General features: G+C 41.0%; 1 protein-coding gene across 3 annotated transcripts in view; it reads left to right on the top strand.

The window, feature by feature from the left end:
- The first annotated feature begins 5 nt into the window (after positions 1 to 5).
- Positions 6 to 21,194, top strand: part of CPSF3 (cleavage and polyadenylation specific factor 3) — a 51,838-nt gene continuing 30,649 nt past the window's right edge. Inside the window, exons 1-10 of one of the 3 annotated variants that reach the window (XM_055253854.2) lie at positions 6 to 273; positions 5,185 to 5,248; positions 6,343 to 6,440; positions 7,172 to 7,300; positions 8,915 to 9,092; positions 10,278 to 10,367; positions 12,647 to 12,797; positions 17,254 to 17,429; positions 18,586 to 18,744; positions 20,287 to 20,433. In XM_055253854.2, the coding sequence (XP_055109829.1) occupies positions 224 to 273; positions 5,185 to 5,248; positions 6,343 to 6,440; positions 7,172 to 7,300; positions 8,915 to 9,092; positions 10,278 to 10,367; positions 12,647 to 12,797; positions 17,254 to 17,429; positions 18,586 to 18,744; positions 20,287 to 20,433 (1,242 nt within the window). In that variant the 5' untranslated portion in view covers positions 6 to 223. Of the gene's footprint in view, positions 3,066 to 5,184; positions 5,249 to 6,342; positions 6,441 to 7,171; positions 7,301 to 8,914; positions 9,093 to 10,277; positions 10,368 to 12,646; positions 12,798 to 17,253; positions 17,430 to 18,585; positions 18,745 to 20,286; positions 20,434 to 21,194 lie in introns of all 3 variants that reach the window. The other 2 variants (XM_055253853.2, XM_063623980.1) reach the window with 2 other exon arrangements.

Here is a 21,194-nt window from a genome sequence, read left to right as displayed (position 1 = left end):
CCCCCCGGTTCCAGGACCCCAAGTGGTGGGAAGCCTTGTGAGCTGCGTCCCCTCCGACCGGAAGTCGAGGGGAGGAGTCTAGCGCCGCGGGCTCCGGAGTGACGGAAGTTGTGCTGTTGGTGGATGGGGTTCTTCCTTCTTTATTTACCGGTGGCTGTGCTTCCAATTTAGGAAGACCCCGGCGACCTGTTCCTCACCCCCGCTTCGCCCTCACACTTTCGGGATGTCTGCGATTCCTGCTGAGGAGAGCGACCAGCTGCTGATCCGACCCCTGTAAGGGACCAGCGAGAGAGGGAATGAAGCCATGGGCTGTGAGGGGCGCGAGGGGTAACCGGAGACTTTGACCTCCTCCGTCGCCCGCGCTTCCACCTACCCCGGCAGCCTGCCTTTGGTCCGCGCTTGCGGGCCAGGCTTCTCAGGCTCGAGGGGTTGGAGGACCATTGATCGGAAGGGGCCTGCTATAGAGTGAATGGGATTTTGCTTTTTCATCAGTTTTAGGGGAGGGTATGTTGGAGTCGGAAAAAAAAAAAAAAGATTTTCCGGGGCCACTGCTCGCTTTCGTACACGCTAAGAAGCGTTTTCACTTAGCACAAGCACGGATCTCTGCGCGTCAGGGCAAGCCGTGAGGGAGCCGGTGAAGCTAATGCCCGACAGGATGAGAGGAGGACCTGAATGAGGCTACAGCGGTGCAGGGAAGAATTAAGTCTGTTTCTTAACACCAGAGCTTCACATGTGCCAGAAGTTAGAAAATATTAGGGACTTGCCGTGAGTTTCGATCTTCTCAGCTCAGGCCCTAGTAGAATAAGGAAGGTGTAAAGCTGGAGAGGAGAAAGTGCAGAGGTGTTAGGGACAAAAACTCAGCCCTCGGCTGTCCATAAGGAGAGTGGCCTTTCAGTGGACACGATCCTCATCAGTCGGGAATGCTGCTGAAGGGGAGATGCAAATGTAGAGAACTTGAATTCCTACAGATGAGCATTTCGAACCCACAACATGTTTATTGTTAGATATTAGTTGGCACAACATGAATATACGCTTTCCAAAAGGTAGAAAGTATCTCCTTTACACATTTATTCAGTAAGGCTTCATTGAGCACCTGCTTGGGACATAGTCCGTTTCCTTCTGTTTAGTTCACACCTGTCATGTCTTCCTGTGATGAGCAAACACTGAGCAAGTGTCAAGCACCACACATGGGCATACAGACGCAACAGAGGGCCCAGTTAATTGCTGTCGCCCTTTTGGAGAGAATTACAGTGCACAGTGGGAAATATTGGAGAGATACTTTGGAATAATAGGAGACCATTACTTTGAAGTCAGACCTGAAGTCCATTATCTACTTGACCACTTAATAGGACAGCAATCTCACTGAACCCGTTTTCTCATATGGAAATAAGATGAAACTTGAAGAGTAAACATCGCGGTAGGTGCTTTGTAAATAATAGCTAATCTAAGAGCGCAGGTAGGCATTGCACTGAGCACTGTGAAAGTATGGGAAAGGGATTTCTGACAGATTGAGGAAAAAAGGATACCTCATGGATCCTGAAAAATGTAATGTCTGAGCTGAGTCCTAAAGAATGAGTAGGAGTTAAAGACTGTGGGGGCCAGGATGTTCTAGGCAGTGGAAGTGGCACATATGAAAGTGACAGTGGTCACAAATTGTGGCCAGATTCCTCATGGCTGTAGCTAAAGAGTTGAGTTAGCAGATGAAGCGACAGGCAGTTGAGGTCCACTTTAGGAAGCACCTCTTATACATAGGAGTTTGGACCTTTATCAGGTCAATTACAGGGAGCCAGTGAATGCTATTAAGCAAGCATGGATACTGTGGGAATTATGTTTTAGGAAAATCACTCCTGGCAGCAGTACAGCAGATGAATAAAAGGATGGATTGAGTAGAGCAGATTCAGTAAGATATCATTGTAAGATTCCAAGTCTAGGTGATGAGAGCCTGTAGTGGATGACATGAGTGTGAGAGAGTGTGCAAATGAGATCTTCAGGATTTTGTGGCTGATCAGCTGTATCTGGAAGGGTGGTTGTCGGGAGGGAAGGCAGGGCAGAGAGGATGTTATGATCAGATTCTTAAGTTTGGCAGTTGGGAAAGGGTAGTGTTATTCACCCAAGGAGTATAAGAGATGGGACAACTCTGGAGTAAATTTGGGAGTTCGGTTGTTTCGTAACAGCTTTATTGAGATACAGTTTACATACCATACAACTCACAGTTTACATACCATACAACTCATTTAAAGAGTATAATTCAGTTGTTCTTAACATAGAGTTATACAACTATCACCTCTCTCTAATTCCAGAACATTTTCATCACTCCCAAAAGATACCTTGTATTCATTAGCAGTCATAGACAATCCCCACTACCTCTCCAGCCCTAAGCAACCACTAATCTACTTCTCTATAGATTTGCCTGTTCTGGACATTTCATATAAGTGCGATCATACAATACATACTCTTTTGTCTCTGGCATCTTTCATTTAGCATAATCTTTCCAAGGTTCAAAATCGAGGAGTTTTATTCATTCAATAAGTATTTTTTATGATTTACTACATGCCAGCTACTGTAGCAATACAGCAGTGAATAAGATGGACAATGTCTCTGTTCTTAAGAAGCTTTCATTTACTAGCCTGAAATAAGACATAAGTAGATACAATAACTTCATGTAGTTGTATTAAGATAACATGATGCTAGGTTGTGGCTTGCCGTGAAGGGCAAATTAGAGGAGGTAGTCAAGGGAAAGCATCTGAGAAGGTGACATTGGAACTGAGACCCAAATGATACAAAGGAGCCAACCACATCAATATCTGAAGACAGCATTTCAGGAAGAAAGTAGAGCAAGTACGGGGCATATGGTGGAAACTAGTTTGGCATCTTGAATATGAAGTTCCGGAAGAGATCCTAGTAGAGATACCTAGTGTCACGTGTATGTATTAAAGGTCTAGGATTCAGAAAAACAATCTGGGTTACAAATACAGGCTTGGAAGTCCTTAGCATGTCAGAAAGATGAGAATGAAGATTGAGAAGGTGGCCAAGGAGCAAACCCTCGAAATATCAACATTTAAAGGGTAAGCAGAGGTGGCTGAATATGTGAAGGAAACAGGAAAGCCAGCAAGACAAGATGAGAGCATCAGGTCAGAGAAGCCAAGGGAGAGGTGCTTGAGGAAGGAGCAGGTACTCCTCAGGAGTGACAAAGGCTGCCAAGAGAACAAGATAGGGACTGACACCTATAGTTCCAGCGACTTGGGAGGCTGAGGCAGGAGGCTCACTTGAGCCCAGGAGTTGGAGGCCAGACTGGGCAACAAGGGGGACCTTGTCTCAAAAAAAAAAAAAAAAAGACTGAAATGACTACTGAGCAGCAAGGACAGTTTCAGAAAAGTGATTGGTAAAAGCCAGAGGATAGCGAATTGAGGAGTGAGTGGAAGGTGAGGAAGTACAGGAGGGTCCACTGCCCTAGGAGGCGGGCTGGGGAAAGAATAAAGTGGGAAGTAAAGGAGATTAGAGTCAAGGGATTTTAATTTGGGGATGAACATGGCTGTAGTATGTTTAAATTTGGATTGGATAGTAAAGAGCAGACAGTGAGGAAAATGTCAATGGGACAGCAGTGTTGAGTTCCTCAGAAGGAGGGAGGGAGTACGTAGAGTAGAATGGTGGAAAGATTCATCGTGGAAAGAGAGGTCTTTTCTATCTATAGAGGAGAAATGGAAGGAGACAGATGTGGGCAGGTTGGTACCCTGTTGGTACATGTATTTTTAATTATTGTACCAACATGAAGTTGAGGAAATTTACAAATGGACTGTTTATTTTTTTGATGCAGAAGATGGCCCATGCCTCAAGTGAAGAAGAGAATAGAGGGTTGGAAAATTTGGGAAAGGGGAGAAAGTTTGAAAATAGTTGAAACGGAAATGAAATGGAGAAAACAGCCAGGCAACATTGAGGGCCAGTTAAAGTGGAAGGCCAGGGTATCCACCATAATTACAAATAAAAAATGTTTAAAAGGTAGAAGGCCAGGAATTTATGGCAGCTCTCATCCACAGTTGTTTGATCTTCTGTATCAACACCTGCTTGGAGGTAGGATCTCAGTTTGGGGATAGATCCATCGCATGTCCATCTGACTGAGTTCCTTGAGGTCAGGGTCCCTGTAAGGCATTTCCCTGTCTTAGGCACTTAATCCAGTGCTTGGCAAATAGAAGCTGCTTAATGTTGAGTGAGTGAGTGGATTGTGAGCTAGAATGGTTGGGAAAAGCCATCAAAGAAGGTGAGGGATTTGAAAGATGAGGTTTAACTTAAAGTGTGCCTTGTGACCATTGCAAATTATGGCTGAAATTACTAATTTAAGAAGAAACAAAAATTATTTAAGTAGTTGGTATAAAATATGCTGAAATAACAGAAAGTAGAAGAAAATGATTGAAATTCACAGTATGAATAAGTATTTAATTTTTTGTTGTTGTTGTTGTTGCCCAGGCTGGAGTGCAGTGGTGCAGTCTCGGCTCACTGCCAGCTCCGCCTCCTGGGTTCACACCATTCTCCTGCCTCAGCCTCCCAAGTAGCTGGGACTACAGGTGCCCGCCACCACGCCTGGCTAATTTTTTGTATTTTTAGTAGAGACGGGGTTTCACCGTGTTAGCCAGGATGGGTCTCGATATCCTGACCTCGTGATCCGCCCGCCTCGGCCTCCCAAAGTGCTGGGATTACAGGCGTGAGCCACCGCGCCCAGCCATTTAAATTTAAGCCGTTTGGCAAATACACATTATGATCTTAAAGAAGATGACAGTGTTGAAATGCTTATGGCTTTCTACTTAAGTGCTAATTCTAAAAGTATTATTACATAATCTGCGTAACTGCTAGTTTATATTTTAAATATATTATAATTTAATCCTAAAATTCAGAAAATTGAATTTAAATCAAGCCCAAACCTTTGGGCTTCTTGGATCTGTACCACCTTCTCTCTTAATTTTAACAACTGCAAGATCCCTGAACTCCCAAGGATCAGTTTTCATCTTTTCCCATGTGGACACTGTTCTTCCCTGTCTTTATAATTTTGTAGAACTCTCTTATGTCTCAGAATTTTTCAGTGAGGTGCTGTCATCAGATGGCATGTAGTGTACATTGTAAAAAAGTGTAAGTTTATTGGACTTGGTTTTGATTTTTTTAAATCCTTTTTTTTCTCCCTTTGAATGTTGACAGTGGAGCTGGGCAAGAAGTAGGAAGATCATGTATTATTCTCGAGTTCAAAGGAAGAAAAATAATGGTAATTACTATTTTTGTACTCAGTTTAATAGTATGGCTCTGACTGTATTGGGTGTTAGTCTTTTCTTGTAGACTAGTTATCCTTTTAGCTCCCAGAAAAATGTTATAGTGCATGTAATCTATGCTGTATAGTGTTAATGAGAAAAACTAATACACACTTCTAGTTAGTAATTTAGTTGATTAAGAAGATATATTCTATGACTGTAAAATTGTCAGCTAGATCCGTTGAACTGTTATTTCTTCAAAGTCCCTCTTCCATTCCTGAAGGGTTGAGCCAACCTAACTGCCCCACCCCCAGTGGAAGATCCCAAGGGCCCAAGCACTCTGAACACATTGAGAGCTCTAGCCACCTCCAGCATGTGGGGATCAAGCCTTGGCCTAGAAGGTTGGATCCCCAAGTCCCATTGGGGCTGCCGGCCTTGGACAAGTCACTCTGCTTCTCTAAGCCTGAAAGGTAGAGGGATTAGAGGAGATGGTTTCTAAGATACTCATTAGAAAGTCAGTTCTGTGTCTCATGTTCCTTTGATTCCTCTTTCTTCTCAACTCCTCCCAATCTGAAAAGAACATGTATAGGTCAGACATAGTCATCTTTTTAGTCATCTATTGTGTTAATTTGGTAGTAATGCCATAAAAATAAGTAACTTTAATGACCAAGTCTTAAGAATTTGTTCCCTAATGCCTTAAAATATTGAAATCACCCTGATCAGGTAAGTTTCCCATTTCTAATTATTATATTCTCATGAGAGTCGATCTGGTAGTAGTAAATCTGTAAACTTTTAAAATTTTAATCTGATATCAAAGTTTTTGAAAAAGATTTAATTCATTGTTAGAATGATGACCAAAAGTAGCTGCAAAGAAGCTGTTTTGTACTTTGCATCCTGTGACCCCTAAATGTGAGCTATATTTTAAATTTGTTGGGAAGTTAGAATTGTTAATGGCCTATTTGCCACATTTAATAAGAATCATGTTTCAAGTGCTAGTGCCTCGAGTCTATCTTGAGTACATGGGTGATAGATCTAGAATTATTGTCTGTTTGCTGAATGAATTTTAATAAAATGTGCAGGAGATTGTGATCTCTTTTCCTGTCTCTTTCAGCTCGACTGTGGGATCCACCCTGGCCTAGAAGGAATGGATGCTCTTCCTTATATTGATTTAATTGACCCAGCTGAGATTGATCTCCTATTAATTAGTCAGTAAGTTTTTCCCTTTATTAATGACACTTTTTCACGGACTTTTACTATCAAGATCATTCTTTACTAGATTTTGAGAGTTTGGTTTTTTAAAAGAGTGTTTTCTGCTAGGAAACATATTGCAGACATCTAAGTCTAAACCAACACTCCATAATGTCATCACAGACTAGAGAAGTTTGCTATGAAAAGCTTACCTACCTCTATATATAAATTCAGTGAGTATGTGAGAAGGAGATAGTACATGACTTGAATCATTGTAAAACTTGAGACTAAGAAAGCCCTTTTCCAGAGTATCTCCTTCAGGTCACTGTTTTGTCACATTCTTCTATAAGAACACCATTTCAACTTTGTTGAAACTATTTTTAAATAGAGTTCGTATAGAAAAATGTGACAAGACAGTGACCTCAGGGAGATATCCATGTTTCAACTTTATTCTGTTAAAATGTTTGCTGTAATTCTGGTTGCCAGGAGTAGGCTCGGGATATTCTTCTTCCTCCCTAATTCACTAATAAAGTTTTTTGCTGTTTAAAAACGATACTTTAAGCATCTTTCTTCCATATTAGAACTGTATGCATTACTTCTTCCTTCTACACATACCTCCTCTTGGTTTTTCTGAAAGTATCAGTACATAGTTGTTTATATAAAACTTGTTTTGTACAGTAAGCAACAGTTTCATTACATGGTATCTGATGGATAATAATTTTAAGAATTAATGCAGCCTCTTTCTTTTTAAGTTTCCATTTGGATCACTGTGGAGCCCTGCCCTGGTTTCTACAGAAGACAAGTTTCAAAGGAAGAACATTTATGACTCATGCCACAAAAGCTATTTATAGATGGCTTCTTTCCGATTATGTCAAAGTTAGGTAAATTACTTTATTAGATTATACACGACTTTGGCTCTATATGGTACATATAGTTCAAGATATGAACCATTTTGTGTTTTAAAATGAGGTGCTCTCTTTTCATGTATAAGGATATCAGTAATTTCATCATTCATTAACAAGGTCATTGAAACCTATTGTGTTTCTAGCACCTTCCTGACCTTGAAGGTTTTTTTGAGACAGGATCTTGCTCTGTCATCCAGGCTGGAGTGCAGTGGTGCGATCACAGCTCACTGCAGCCTCAACCACCTGGGATCAAGCAGTCCTTCCACCTCAGCCTCCTGAGCAGCTGAGACGACAGGTGTGTGCCGCCACACCCAGCAGAGTTTTTTGTTTTTTGAAGATATAGGGTCTTATGTTGCCCAGGCTAGTCTCAAACTCCTGGGTTCAAGTGATCCTCCTGCCTTGGCCTCCCAGAGTGCTGGGATTACAGGCATGAGTCACTGACCTGGTCTTGAAGTCTTTATATAGCTTTTGTGTCCTTTTAAAACTTCATTAGGCTGGATTGGAAGAGTTATGCTTAATTGTAGTAACACTCGTTAACACTTCAATAATGCTTACCACATATTAGGCCCAATCCTAAATTCCTAATGTATATTAACTTAACACACACAATATATATACACACACACATAATTTTTTTTTTTTTTTGAGATGGAATCTTGCGCTGTTGACCAGGCTGGAGTGCAGTGATGCTATCTCGGCTCACTGCAACCTCCGCTCTTGGATTCAGGCAGTTCTCGTGCCTCAGCCTCCCCAGTAGCTAGGATTACAGGCGCACAGTGCACGCCACCATGCCTGGCTAATTTTTGTATTTTTAGTAGAGATGGGGTTTTACCATGTTGGCCAGCCTGGTCTTGAACTCCTGACCTCAAGTGATCCGTTTGCCTTGGCCTCCCAGAGTGCTGGGATTACAGGCGTGAGCCACTGCACTCAGCTGGGAGATAAATATATTTAATCTTCACACCAACTCATGATGTAGGTTCTATTATAAATTCCATTTTATAGATGATGAAACTGAGGCACAGCGAGGTTAGGTTATTTGCCTAAAATCGTCACAGTAAGAGACAGAGCGAGGATTTGAACCCAAACAATCTGGCTCCAGAGTCAGTGTCCTTAACCACTATTCTCGCTTGCTTTTTTATAAGTACATTAACATGATTTTCAGGAGAAAGGTTGTGCTAGACTTTGTAGAAAAATCTTTTCTCATCCTAATGTGAGAAATATCTGGCATGGTTCAATGTATGTGAGTGTGTTATATCTTTCAGGAGTGTTGGGGTGGGAAAAAAGTTTGAGAAATACTATCCTAAAGAGTATTTTGTCTTAATTTACTGTATGTATTACTGAAAATTGAGAGTGCTTTGAGCTCAGAGTTTTAATTTCCTGTGTGGTTTGTTCAAAATCAAATTTTGTAGCTATACACACAATAGCGTAAAAAAAATACACGAAATATCTGAAAAATTTTAAATAGCATAATACATACAGTATATTTTAAAGAAATATCTTCATGGATATGTTATCCACAATTTCTTTGTGTTCAAAGGCTTTTTAAAAAATCTGACTTAATTGTTTTTGCTGGCATCTTTCAAAATTTAGTAACATATCAGCGGATGACATGCTGTATACTGAGACAGATTTGGAAGAAAGCATGGACAAAATTGAAACTATCAACTTTCACGAAGTTAAGGAAGTTGCTGGAATCAAGTTTTGGTGTTACCATGCAGGCCACGTCCTAGGAGCCGCCATGTTCATGATTGAGATCGCAGGCGTGAAGGTACCCTCTGGCTCTGGTGCTTTTCTCCCCAGAGAAATCAGTGCAGAGCTTTGTGCCACCAAAGTAGTATTAAAAAAAAAAAATTCCCTAAGACTTGCAAAGTGTCAGAACACGGAAACATAAGATAAAAATACAGTTAACATTCTTTCCTTTTAAATATTGTAGTTCCTACCTTCATTACAATACTTTATCAAGACTGAGAAAAAAAAAATTTTTAAAGACTGAGAAAAGAATAAAATAAACATCTCAAAAAGTAATTCCCTGACACCATAGGATTCAGTTTCCTTTAGAAAACTGGTTAGGGAAGGGGTGTCTTTGTGGCTGCATTCGTTTAAAATTAAAACACAATTTGATATTCATGTCCCCATGATGTCTTAGGATTCACAGATAAACCCCTAAGCAAGGTGGACTGCAAGAGTGAAAGGGGTTAATTAGGAAAGATCTTTGGGGAACCCTTGAACTTCTGAAAACGTGGGTGGACTGCTAGGTTTCTAGACTCTAGAGCAGCAGCTTTGAACTCTGGCTGCACATAAGAATCACTTAGGGAGCTGTTGAAAAATAACTGTTGAATCAAAATCTGGAGGTGTAGCTTGGCCTTTTCCTTTTCAAGTTTTCTAGGTGATTCTAATGTCAGCCAGAGTTGAGAACCAATGCTCTAGTGTAACGTCCTAAATTTTTCACAGCGCTTATACATTTGGAACTTTTAGACATTGAATTGTAAATTATATCACTAAATCATTTATTCTTGCAGTTTGCTCTGGGGCACAAAAAATAAGTAGCATAAATGCAGATGTGAATTCTCTTGGAATTTGATGCAGACCCTCTTATGATTTTATCTCCAGTTTTAGACCATGTACCTCAGTGTACTCCTTTCCTTGTCAGCATGCCCTTTTTCTCTAAGAAGTTCCGAGCACTTCTCAAGTGGATTAATGTTATATAGGTTATCTTTGTGAGATGATACTGGGAATAGATTATTCCCATTTACTAGAGAAAATAATTGAAGCACTGAACCGTTTACTGACCAAACTGCACATTTTGAATTGGACACAAGCACTGCATGTAAATTTCATCAGTTTTAGACTTAAAAACTGTAACTGCACTTTTGGATTTCATGAGTTTAATCTATTCACTAGCAAAATGACGCCTTCCCTAAGTCCTAACTTTCTAGTTTTATCTTTTTCACAGCTTTTGTACACTGGTGATTTCTCAAGACAAGAAGATAGGCACTTAATGGCAGCTGAAATTCCTAATATTAAGCCTGATATTCTTATCATTGTAAGTATTAATATACTATATTGTAATCAATGTAATGTAAGCAGATTTTTTTTCTTTTGGAAAATAATATTGTGATCTCACTTTCATAACATGTTATTGGATATAAACTTATCTTTTTTAAAATATAAGAAAACTGGTGGCCGGGCACGGTGGCTCACACCTGTAATCCTAGTGCTTTGGGAGGCTGAGGCGGGCAGATCACTTAGGGCCAGGAGTTAGAAACCAGCTTGGCCAACACAGTGAAATCCCATCTCTACTAAAAAAAAATACAAAAAGTAGCTAGGTGTGGTGGTGCACGCCTGTAGTCCCAGGTACTGGGGAGGCTGAGGCACAAGAATCACTTGAACCCAGAAGGTGGAGGTTGCAGTGAGCCAAGATCACGCTGCTGCACTTGAGCCTGGGCTACAAAGCAAGACTCAGTCTCAAAAAAAAAAAAAAAATGGGGCAGGTGCTTCTTTTTGTAGTGCAGCTTCACTTTCTTGCTGTTAAATGCATTAACTCTAGTCTAATATCAGAGACGCCAGGCTGTCTCTGGGCAGGATCACCAGGCTGTCTCTGGGCAGGATCATTTTTACTGGTTATGCCCTCTCCCTGTCTTCTAAATATATTTTTGTAGATGAGAATATGTAGAAGAACATCTTATGGGTCATTTTAGAAATGGCATGACCTCACTGCCTTTGCCATGGTGACTGTCCTCAGGCCATTAGTCCTCAGGCCCTTAGTCCATGCTAACTTATCGTTTTGTTTATCTTTGTGTGTCCTGTCTGCCTACTAGGTTGCAAGTCCCAGGGGAGCAAAAAAAATGAACTGTGTACAGAAGCTCTTTGGGGGCAGCTTGGGATGTGTGTTGCTGACTGTAGAGTCAGGGGCTGGGAGAGAAATCTTGCAAGCTTTTGGTATATATAAGAACATCAGGTGTATGTGGTTCAAGGAGGAAGAGTTGTCTGTTTCTCCTCCATCGCCTACCACATTCCCCAGCTGCCCAGGCATGTGGGCCAGTACATACTGCTGTCCACAAGCAACATGTGAGCAGATTAGATTGGACTCTGCTCATGGTATGCCCAGCATATAAACTTAATTTAAAGGAAGATTTATTTTTTGAACCCTCAGAAAAAGTAGCTATTTTCATAGTACCATACTTTAGAGCAGTGCTTCAAATTTTAATATGCTTATAATCATCTGATGATATTGCTAAGATACAAATTCTGATTCAGTACGTCTGGGCTGGGGTCTGAGATTTTGCGCTTCTGATAAGCTCCCAAGGGATGTCAATCTTCTGGTCAGTAAGAGTTTAAGGATATTCTTAAACAGAAGTATAAGAAACAACATCTGTTTCTATTTTAAAAGCTTTGACTTATCAGAGGTGGGAGAAATAACCTTTTTCTTCCTAATGGAAAGCAAAATGGTTAAAAAAGGACATGGGAAGAAGATACAGTTTTGGAGTATTTCCTGATTCCATTTTATAAAAGGTTCTTAGATTTGAATTCTAGCATTTTTTTTTTTTTTTTTTTTTTGAGATGGAGTCTCACTTTGGAGTGAGTGACTGCAGTGACACCATCTCGGCTCACCACAACCTCTGCCTCCCAGGTTCAAGTGATTCTCCTGCTTCAGCCTCCTGACTAGCTGGGATTACAAGGCGTGCGCCACCATGCCCAGCTAATTTTTGTATTTTTAGTAGAGACAGGGTTTCATCATGTTGGTCAGACTGGACTCCTGACCTCAGGTGATCCACCCACCTCGGCCTCCCAAAATGCTGGGATTACAGGCATGTGCCACCATGCCCAGCCTTTTGTTGTTGTTGTTGTTAAATTTTATTTTTTTGAGATGGAGTCTCGCTCTGTCGCCCAGGCTGGAGTGCAATGGTGCTATCTCGGCTCACTGCAACCTCCTCCTCCTGGGTTCAAGCAGTTCTCCTGCCTCAGCCTCCAGAATAGCTGGGATTACAGATGCTCACCACCATGCCCAGCTAATTTTTGTATTTTTATTAGAGACAGGGTTTCACCATGTTGGCCAGGCTGGTCTCAATCTGCTGACCTCAGGTGATCCACCCACCTTGGCTTCCCAAAGTGCTGGGATTACAGGTGTGAGCCACCGCACTGGGCCTGAATTCTAGCATTCTTGCTTGCTCTTCCCAATTACTATTATGACAACACGTTTGAGTAAATGACATGCTAATGGAGAAGTGAATTGTTTAGCCCCTCAGCATTTCATTGATGTTTAACTTTTGAATTCTTTGGGGATCATTGGTCTTAGTCTCACACGTCTAATGTATTATTTAGGAATCTACTTATGGGACCCATATCCATGAGAAACGTGAAGAGCGAGAAGCAAGATTCTGTAACACTGTCCACGATATTGTAAACAGAGGAGGCAGGGGTCTCATTCCCGTCTTTGCTCTTGGAAGGGCTCAGGAGCTGCTCTTGATTCTGGGTATGCCATTTCCTTTCTATTTAGGAGATGATCAAAATCTTGTCATTTTTATCAAGATAATAACGTGGTCTTGGATGAGTCATTCCACTATTCTGGACTCCAGTTTCCTTCATTTAAAAATAGAGATTTGGGGCCGGGAGCGGTGGCTCACGCCTGTAATCCCAGCACTTTGGGAGGCTGAGGTGGGTAGATCACGAGATCAGTAGTTCAAGACCAGACTGACCAAGATGGTGAAACCCCGTCTCTACTGAAAATACAAAAAATTAGCCAGGCGTGGTGGCAGGCGCCTGTAGTCCCAGCTACTCCGGAGGCTGAGGCAGGAGAATGGTGTGAACCCAGGAGGCGGAGCTTGCAGTGAGCCGAGATGGCGCCACTGCGCTCTAGCCTGGGCAACAGAGCGAGACTCTGTCTCAAAAAAAAAAAGTAATAAAATAATAATAATAATAATAGAGATTTGGATCTAGGAATAGCCCAGGAAAACAGCAACTCTCATGCACTGCTGTTGGGAATGTGAACTGGCGTCCCCTTCCGGTTGCCATCAGAAGTCTTAAAATATATGTACCCTTTGGCCAGCAGTTCCGCTTCTGGGAAGTAAATGAGATGTACAGAAAATTTTGTCAAGAAAGGTGTTCATCATTTTAGTATTTTCAAAGAAATATGTCAGTAAATATAACATTGTAGGAAAAAATTGTGTTGCAGATGAGTAATTACATACTTTCACATAATATATTAAGCCAACCAAAAAAGTAGAGTTCAAAACCATATGTACTGTGGACTGGGCATGGTGGCTCACACCTATAATCCTAGTACTTAGGGATGCTGAGGTGGGCAGATGACTTGAGGCCAGGAGTTCAAGACCAGCCTAGCCATCATGGTGAAACCTTGTCTGTACCAAAAATAGAAAAATGAGCCAGAGTAGTGGCGCACACCTGTAGTCCCAGCTTTTCTGGAGGCTGAGGCATGAGAATTGCTTGAGCCTGGGAGGCAGAGGTTGCAGTGAGCTGAGATTGCACCACTGCACTCCAGCCTGGGTGACACAGCAAGACCCTGTCTCAGAAAAAAACAAAAAACAACAAAAAAGCTATATGTACTCTGATCCTAGTTAAGTAAAAAATGCACACACAAATGACCGAAAAGCTACTAAATCTGGATAGTGAGAATATGGATGATATTTTGTGTTTTCTGCTTTTCTCCATTTTACAAGTACTTCAGTGAACATGTATAACTATTTGTAATAAGAGGAACAATGGTTGTTACTTTTTAGCATACATTTGTACTTCATGATCCCTTCTACCTCACATTCTGTGATTCTATTTGGGAAAAGCACTCTTATTAAAGAATAAAAGAAGGTGCTTTACAGCCAGGCATAGCAGCTCACACCTGTAATCCCTAATTCCAGCACCTTGAGAGGCTAAGGGCAGAAGATCACTTGAGCCCAGGAATTTAAGACCAGCCTGGGCAACAAGGCAAGACCCTGTCTCCACAAAAAATACAAAGAATTAGCTGGATGTGGTGGTGCACGCCTGTTGTCCCAGCTACCTGGGAGGCTGAGGTGGGAGGATCACTTGAGCCTGGGAGGCAGAGGTTGCAGTGAGCCGAGATTGTGCCACTGCACTCCAGCCTGGGCAACAGAATGAGACCCTGTCTCAAAAAAAAGCAAATAATAAAATGGGTGCTTTGCATGTGTCTCACCTCTGTGTGAAGCACTAGATACACTTGCATCTTAGCTCTTCCTCTGTTCTGCCATCTTGGTGAGGAGAAAAAATAGTATCCCTGTCACACTGAAAAGGAAAACAGAAGGAAAGTTGGAAGAAATGACCCCAGATGAAAAGCAAATCTGTAACATATAGGACTTCCAGAAGCTGAATTTCCCAAATCCGAATCTAATTCAGTCTTTTGATCTTGATTGGTCCTCCTTCCTAACTGCAAGTCAAATTCGTCCTTAGAAGTCTTTTTTTTTTTTTTTTTGAGACGGAGTCTCGCTGTTGCCCAGGCTGGAGTGCAGTGGCACGATCTCAGCTCACTGCAGGCTCCGCCCCCCGGGGTTCACGCCATTCTGCTTCAGCCTCCGGAGTAGCTGGGACTGCAGGCACCCGCCACCACGCCCGGCTAATTTTTTGTATTTTTAGTAGAAATGGGGTTTCACCGTGTTAGCCAGGATGGTCTCGAACTCCTGACCTCGTGATCTGCCCGCCTCGGCCTCCCAAAGTGCTGGGATTACAGGTGTGAGCCACTGCGCCCGACCAGAAGTCTTGAAATCAGTCTTCGTAACCAGTAAGATGAAGAGCAGAAAAGTTAGGAAGTTGAAACAGTGTTGCCATCATCAAATTGGGTTGCCAGATTTAGCAAATAAAACTAGAGGACAACTCATTAAATTTTAGGTTCAGATAAATAATGAATAATGTTTTAGTATAAGTGTACCAAATATTTAATATATATTCTTTTTTTTTTTTGAGACGGTTCTCACCCTGTCACCCAGGCTGGAGTGTGGTGGCGCTATCTCGGCTTGGTGCGATCTCGGCTCACCACAACCTCCGCCTCCCGGGTTCAAGCTATTCTCCTGCCTCAGCCTCCCAAGTAACTGGGATCACAGGCACATGCCACCATGCCTGGCTAATTTTTGTGTTTTTAGTAGAGACGAGGTTTCACCACATTGGCCAGGCTGGTCTCGTTAGTATATATTCTTATACTAAAAATCTTTTAATGTTCACCTAAAATTCAAGTTTAACTGAGTATTTGATATTTTTATCTGGCAGTTCTACCGTCTGCTCTTTGCAACTGGTTGCCCTTTTTCCTTAAATTCTCCCTCGTAATATAGTATAATAGAAAGGACAGCTGCTTTCAAATCTTATCTGTGTTTCAGATCAAATCTATCATATGGCTAGAGCCATATGACCTTAGGCAAATTATTTAACTTTTTTCAATATTCAAAATTTATTCATAAAAACATGCACAACAAAACAAGAAATGGTGGCGTGATTGTGGGATGTAGTCCGCTTTAGGGTATCTAAGAAATCATAAGAGTAATAAACAAATCATGAATGGGATAAACTAGAAGACAAAGCAGGAAATTTGTAATGCATGTGACAGAAAGTCTTCGTCCTCATATAGAATTATCATTGATACATCAAATGGAAGAATAACATTCACACAATATTCAGCCTTTTTTTTTTTACCCTTAGTTTGCTAGTTAAGATGGTGATTAAGTCTTCGTAAGTTGTTTTGAAAATTAGAAATTATAGATGTAAATTGGTGAAACCCCATCTCTACTAAAAATACAAAAAATTAGCCGGGCGTGGTGGCAGGCGCCTGTAGTCCCCTGCTCGGGAGGCTGAGGCAGGAGAATGGCGTGAACCCAGGAGGCGGAACTTGCAGTGAGCGGAGATCGCGCCACTGCACTCCAGCCTAGGCAACAGAGTGAGACTCCGTCTCAAAAAAAAAAAAAAAAGAAATTATAGATGTAAATTATATTATAGGCATATAATACATTTTCAAACTGCAGAGGCACCTATTAGAATAAAGGGTGTCGCCATACTACCCTGATAAAATTTTGGGATTTAATGAGGGCTTTTCCCTTAACATAAGTCTTTTGACGGTATATTACCCACTGCTTTCTTTAATTATCAGAAACTGGTTAGTAGGTTTTTAAAAATACAAGCATGGCTGAGTGTGGTGACTCATGCCTGTAATCCCAGCACTTTGGGAGGCTGGGCAGGAGGATCACTTAAGTCCAGAGTTTGAGACCAGCCTGGGCAACACAATGAGACCCAGTCTCAAAAAAAAAAAAAAAAAAAAAATTAGCCGAGTGTGGTAGCACACTCCTGTAGTCACAGCTACTCAGAAGGCTGAGGTGGAAGGATCACTTGAACCTAAGAGGTTGAGGCTGCTCTAAGCCATGGTCACACCACTACCCTCAAGACTAGTCGACAGCCTGGGTGTAAAACACAAACAAAAACAAAAAAAACAATAATACGTGATATGACTATACTTTTTCTTTAAGTGTTCAAAATCGGTTAACTCTTGGCAATTCTCTTTTGTAATTAGCACTCAATAAATCTGTTTGAAATATTAATAATACATTTTTAAAACCATCACAGAATTTTTTTCTAATACATTTTTCTAATACATTTAAATAAAAATGTATTATTTAGTGTCTCATTATGGTAATAAGTTACAGACTTCAGTGTAAACTTATACTGAGTCATGTTTAAAAGCCTCCACATCTTTGGACTATGATCATAGCATTCTTTTTAGGTCATACACGATGTAGAAATAAGTTTTGGTTTTGTAAATTTAAGTTACAACCAGGATAATTTTGCTTAAACTCTTTAAAATATAGTTGTGTGCTTTATTTCTTGGTTGTGTGTGTATTATTTCTTGTTTCTATGTGTATAATTTATTATTTGAACTATTTACCCCATCTAACAAAGTGATGTTTCTTGCAAAATCTCTCTAGATGAGTACTGGCAGAATCACCCAGAACTACATGACATTCCAATATACTATGCATCATCTTTGGCCAAGAAGTGTATGGCAGTGTACCAGACATATGTAAATGCCATGAATGACAAAATCCGCAAACAGATCAACATCAATAATCCCTTTGTTTTCAAACACATTAGTAACCTCAAGGTGAGTGCTTGTGGAAGAAAGACAAGGATGGATAAAACCAAATCAGTCATTAGTAGTAGGAGGTACGAGGCCTTGAGTGATGGCTCACAGCTGTCATTTTAGCACTTTGGGAGTCCCAGGAAGGACGATCACTAGAGCTCAGGAGTTTGAGACCGGCCTGGGCAAGATAGTGAGACCCTGTCTCTATCAAAATAAAATGAAAATCGTAGGCAGTGCATGTCAGCGACTCTGGCTGAATTCCTCTTGCTGGAGTCTTACTTCTTCTCTAGCAGGTGTCGTTTTTCTGCAGGAAATCAAAACTTCAGCAGCTGACATTCTTTTTCTGCTTCAACAGATTTTGCCACTTGCCTCAAGTAGCCCTGTGTTCTCAGTATTTATAATACTTACCTCTTTTGCCGTAGGAATAAAAAGTTCTGAGGAGAAAAGTATCTTGTATTATGTATTTAAGTTTCTCTTCTCACTCAAACCAAATCATCTTTTTGATTAGTGCTGCAAATTCTATATATGAAAATTTTTATATACTTTTCTGGAAGCATTCAATAAAATCTGATTTTATTTAATTTAAAAAATACTGTTTAACTCAATTGATGCTTGAATCATAATAAAATAATTGATAATCCGACATAATTTAAAAGTGGTCTTCCGGTTGTAAATTGGCTTTGTTCATAAAGTATATATTTTAAGTTAACTGCTTAAAGATTATAGACAAGTTCTCCCTGGAACAATGTTAAACCTTTTGATTTCCAGGCCAGCTCAAAATATTCATGGAGCATGCAAAGCCATTGTGAGTCTTTGGCAATATTTTTTCAGAGTTGTGTCTTGGGTAGATCAAGACCCATTTGACTCTTCCTTTTACTTTTCTGCTGGCCTGCTAGGCGCTGAAGATGGTCCTGATGGTTCTGATGGCCCTCTAGCTACCAATAGAAGGTTTTGAAGATCGGGGTGAACTTACTGCTTTTTATTACTTGGTTTTTCTACCATTCCTAGCCTAAACTAGTTAGGAATTCGGCAACTGAACTTAAAATGTTTACAGATCTTGTGACAGCCCTTTCAGTGGTGTGATTAATCTCTTAGCCTTTTGTTATTCTTTAAAAAGAAAGAATGCTTTGTCAGCAGCTGGTAGCTAACATACTTTTCCCATTCTGTTTTCTCTTAGAGCATGGATCATTTTGATGACATTGGTCCCAGTGTTGTAATGGCCTCCCCAGGCATGATGCAAAGTGGCTTATCCAGAGAGTTATTTGAAAGCTGGTGTACCGATAAGAGGAACGGTGTCATTATAGCAGGATACTGTGTAGAAGGGACACTTGCCAAGGTCAGTTATAGTCATAGGCTATTGTGTTATTCGTAATCAGAATTACGGAGGTGGCAGGGTCCTCACAGGTTTTTGCACTGAAGTAGTTCTTTAAATGATACAAGTTTTGATTTTTAAAAATGAGGACGAGAATAGGTAGCTAGAGATGTGCGTGGGATGTGGAATTATGCAGACACTGAATGGCATAATGAGGTCCCAGGTGATTGATGTACGCATTAAAGTTTGAGAAGTGCTCATCTGGTTGCAAGTAGAGAAGAATGGACAGGAACCTGTTTGAGACAAACACGTGAATACCCTCCCTCCTCTCATGAAGAGGTTTACTAATACATATGATCTTAAAAAGCTGTAGAATGTGTTTGGGTTGACCACCTTCTACTGTTATGAAACATTGATTTTCAGCTCTTAGGGATGTAGAAATTGTAGAAAATATATGCAGAACTCGAGAGGCTGTTTCTGAGCATCCAGGCATCACATTCTCATCCTCTTATTTTTAAAAACATGATATGATTCTTTATTTTGATAATCTTTATTACTTTACCTTATTCTATAAAGTTCTTTACTGACAATGTTGTATTTAAAATAGATTTCCAGGCTGGGTGCAGTGCCTCACACCTATAATCCCAGTACTTTGGGAGGCTAAGGCAGGCGGATCACCTGAGGTCAGGAGTTCGAGACCAGCCTGGCCAACATGGTGAAACCCTGTCTCTACTAAAAATACAAAAAATTAGCCGGGCCTGGTGGCGTGTGCCTGTAATCCCAGCTACTCGGGAGGCTGAGGCAGGGAGAATTGCTTGAAACTGGAGGCAGAGGTTGCAGTGAGCCAAGATTGGCGCCACTGCACTCCAACCTGGATGACGGAGCAAGACTCCATCTCCCAGAAAATAAAATAAAATAAAAATAGATTTCCAGTCCTGGCACGGTGGCTTACACCTGTAATCCTAGCACTTTGGGAGGCCACGGCGGGTGGATTACTTGAGCTCAGGAGTTCGAGACCAGCTTGGGCAACATGGAGAAATCCCATCTCTACAAAAAATACAAAAATTAGCCAGGCATGGTAGCATGTGCCTGTAGTCCTAGCTAGTTGGGAGACTGAGGCAGGAGGATTGCTTGAACCCAGGAGGTTGAGGCTGCAGTAAGCTGAGATCGCACACTGCATGTCAGCCTGGGTGACAAAGTGAGACCCTATTTGAAGAAACAAAGATTTTCAGAATAGAAATACATCCACATATCTGGAAAATGACTTTGGAGAGCACAAGAATAGTTGGGAATACAGGTTTGTCTTTCTAAGCATAAGAGTTATGATTCTCACTGCCAGCACTCCAGATAGATGAGTTTTAGTTAATTTGTTTACTTTTCTCGTTAAATGTCTGCTTGACTGAGAACATGAGTATTTGATATTTACTGAGTCAGCTATATTAGAATGATTTTGTGCTGAAGGTCCTAAATTTAACATGAGTTTACGACTGCATGAAAAAAATGAAAATGTACCTTTACGTTTATAACTGGGTAGTTTGTTTTGTTATTTTTCTTTATTTTCCGCAGCACATCATGTCTGAACCTGAAGAAATCACTACTATGTCTGGACAGAAGTTACCACTGAAAATGTCTGTTGATTACATTTCTTTCTCAGCTCACACGGATTACCAGCAAACCAGTGAATTTATTCGTGCTTTGAAACCGCCTCATGTGGTTAGTCTATGAATTTGATTTATTGTATTAAAGGGGAAAAAAAGTGCATACCCAGGAAACTGTGCAGCAGGCATTTCACAAAGCAAGCATCATCACCTGCTAATGCGACACCCCCTGAGCAGAGCCTTTCACATGCGCTCGGATTTGGCCTTTACAACTCCTGTTTGATTTCAGCAAGCTGCACCCTTTCTCCATAACTGACTCTTACTCAGACCTACCAACCCTAATCCTAATGTTTTTCTATTATTTTCTGCTGCCTCTCCAATAATTTAAGAGCCAGGCTTGGAGTTTGACTGCTCATTTGGAATGCCAGCTCCATCTCTTACTTACTGTGTAACCCTTGGCAAGTTACTTAACCTCTCTATACCTCATTTGTAAATAGGAATAATAATAGCTCATAAGGTTATTGTAAGGACGAAGTGAGAGAACATATCTAAAGCACTTAATATGGTGCCTGGCACATAGTAAATGCTTACTAATAAGAAATAGTACAAAGATCATTTGGAGAGAGGAGAAAGACAAGTCACACAGTAGTATAAGTTTAATATTAAAATAGATATGAAATATACTATATAGCGTGGCTGGGTGCGGTGGCTCACGTCTGTAATTCCAGCACTTTGGGAGGCTGAGGCGGGCGGATCACGGGGTCAGGAGATCGAGACCATCCTGGCTAACATGGTGAAACACCATCTCTACTGAAAATACAAAAATTAGCCGGGCGTGGCGGCAGGCACCTGTAGTCCCAGCTACTTGGGAGGCTG

The sequence above is a fragment of the Symphalangus syndactylus genome, chromosome 18 (assembly GCF_028878055.3).
Source record: "Symphalangus syndactylus isolate Jambi chromosome 18, NHGRI_mSymSyn1-v2.1_pri, whole genome shotgun sequence".
Taxonomy (NCBI): domain Eukaryota; kingdom Metazoa; phylum Chordata; class Mammalia; order Primates; family Hylobatidae; genus Symphalangus; species Symphalangus syndactylus.
Note: the sequence above shows the minus strand (reverse complement) of the source record. Positions and strands in the feature narration are given on the sequence as shown.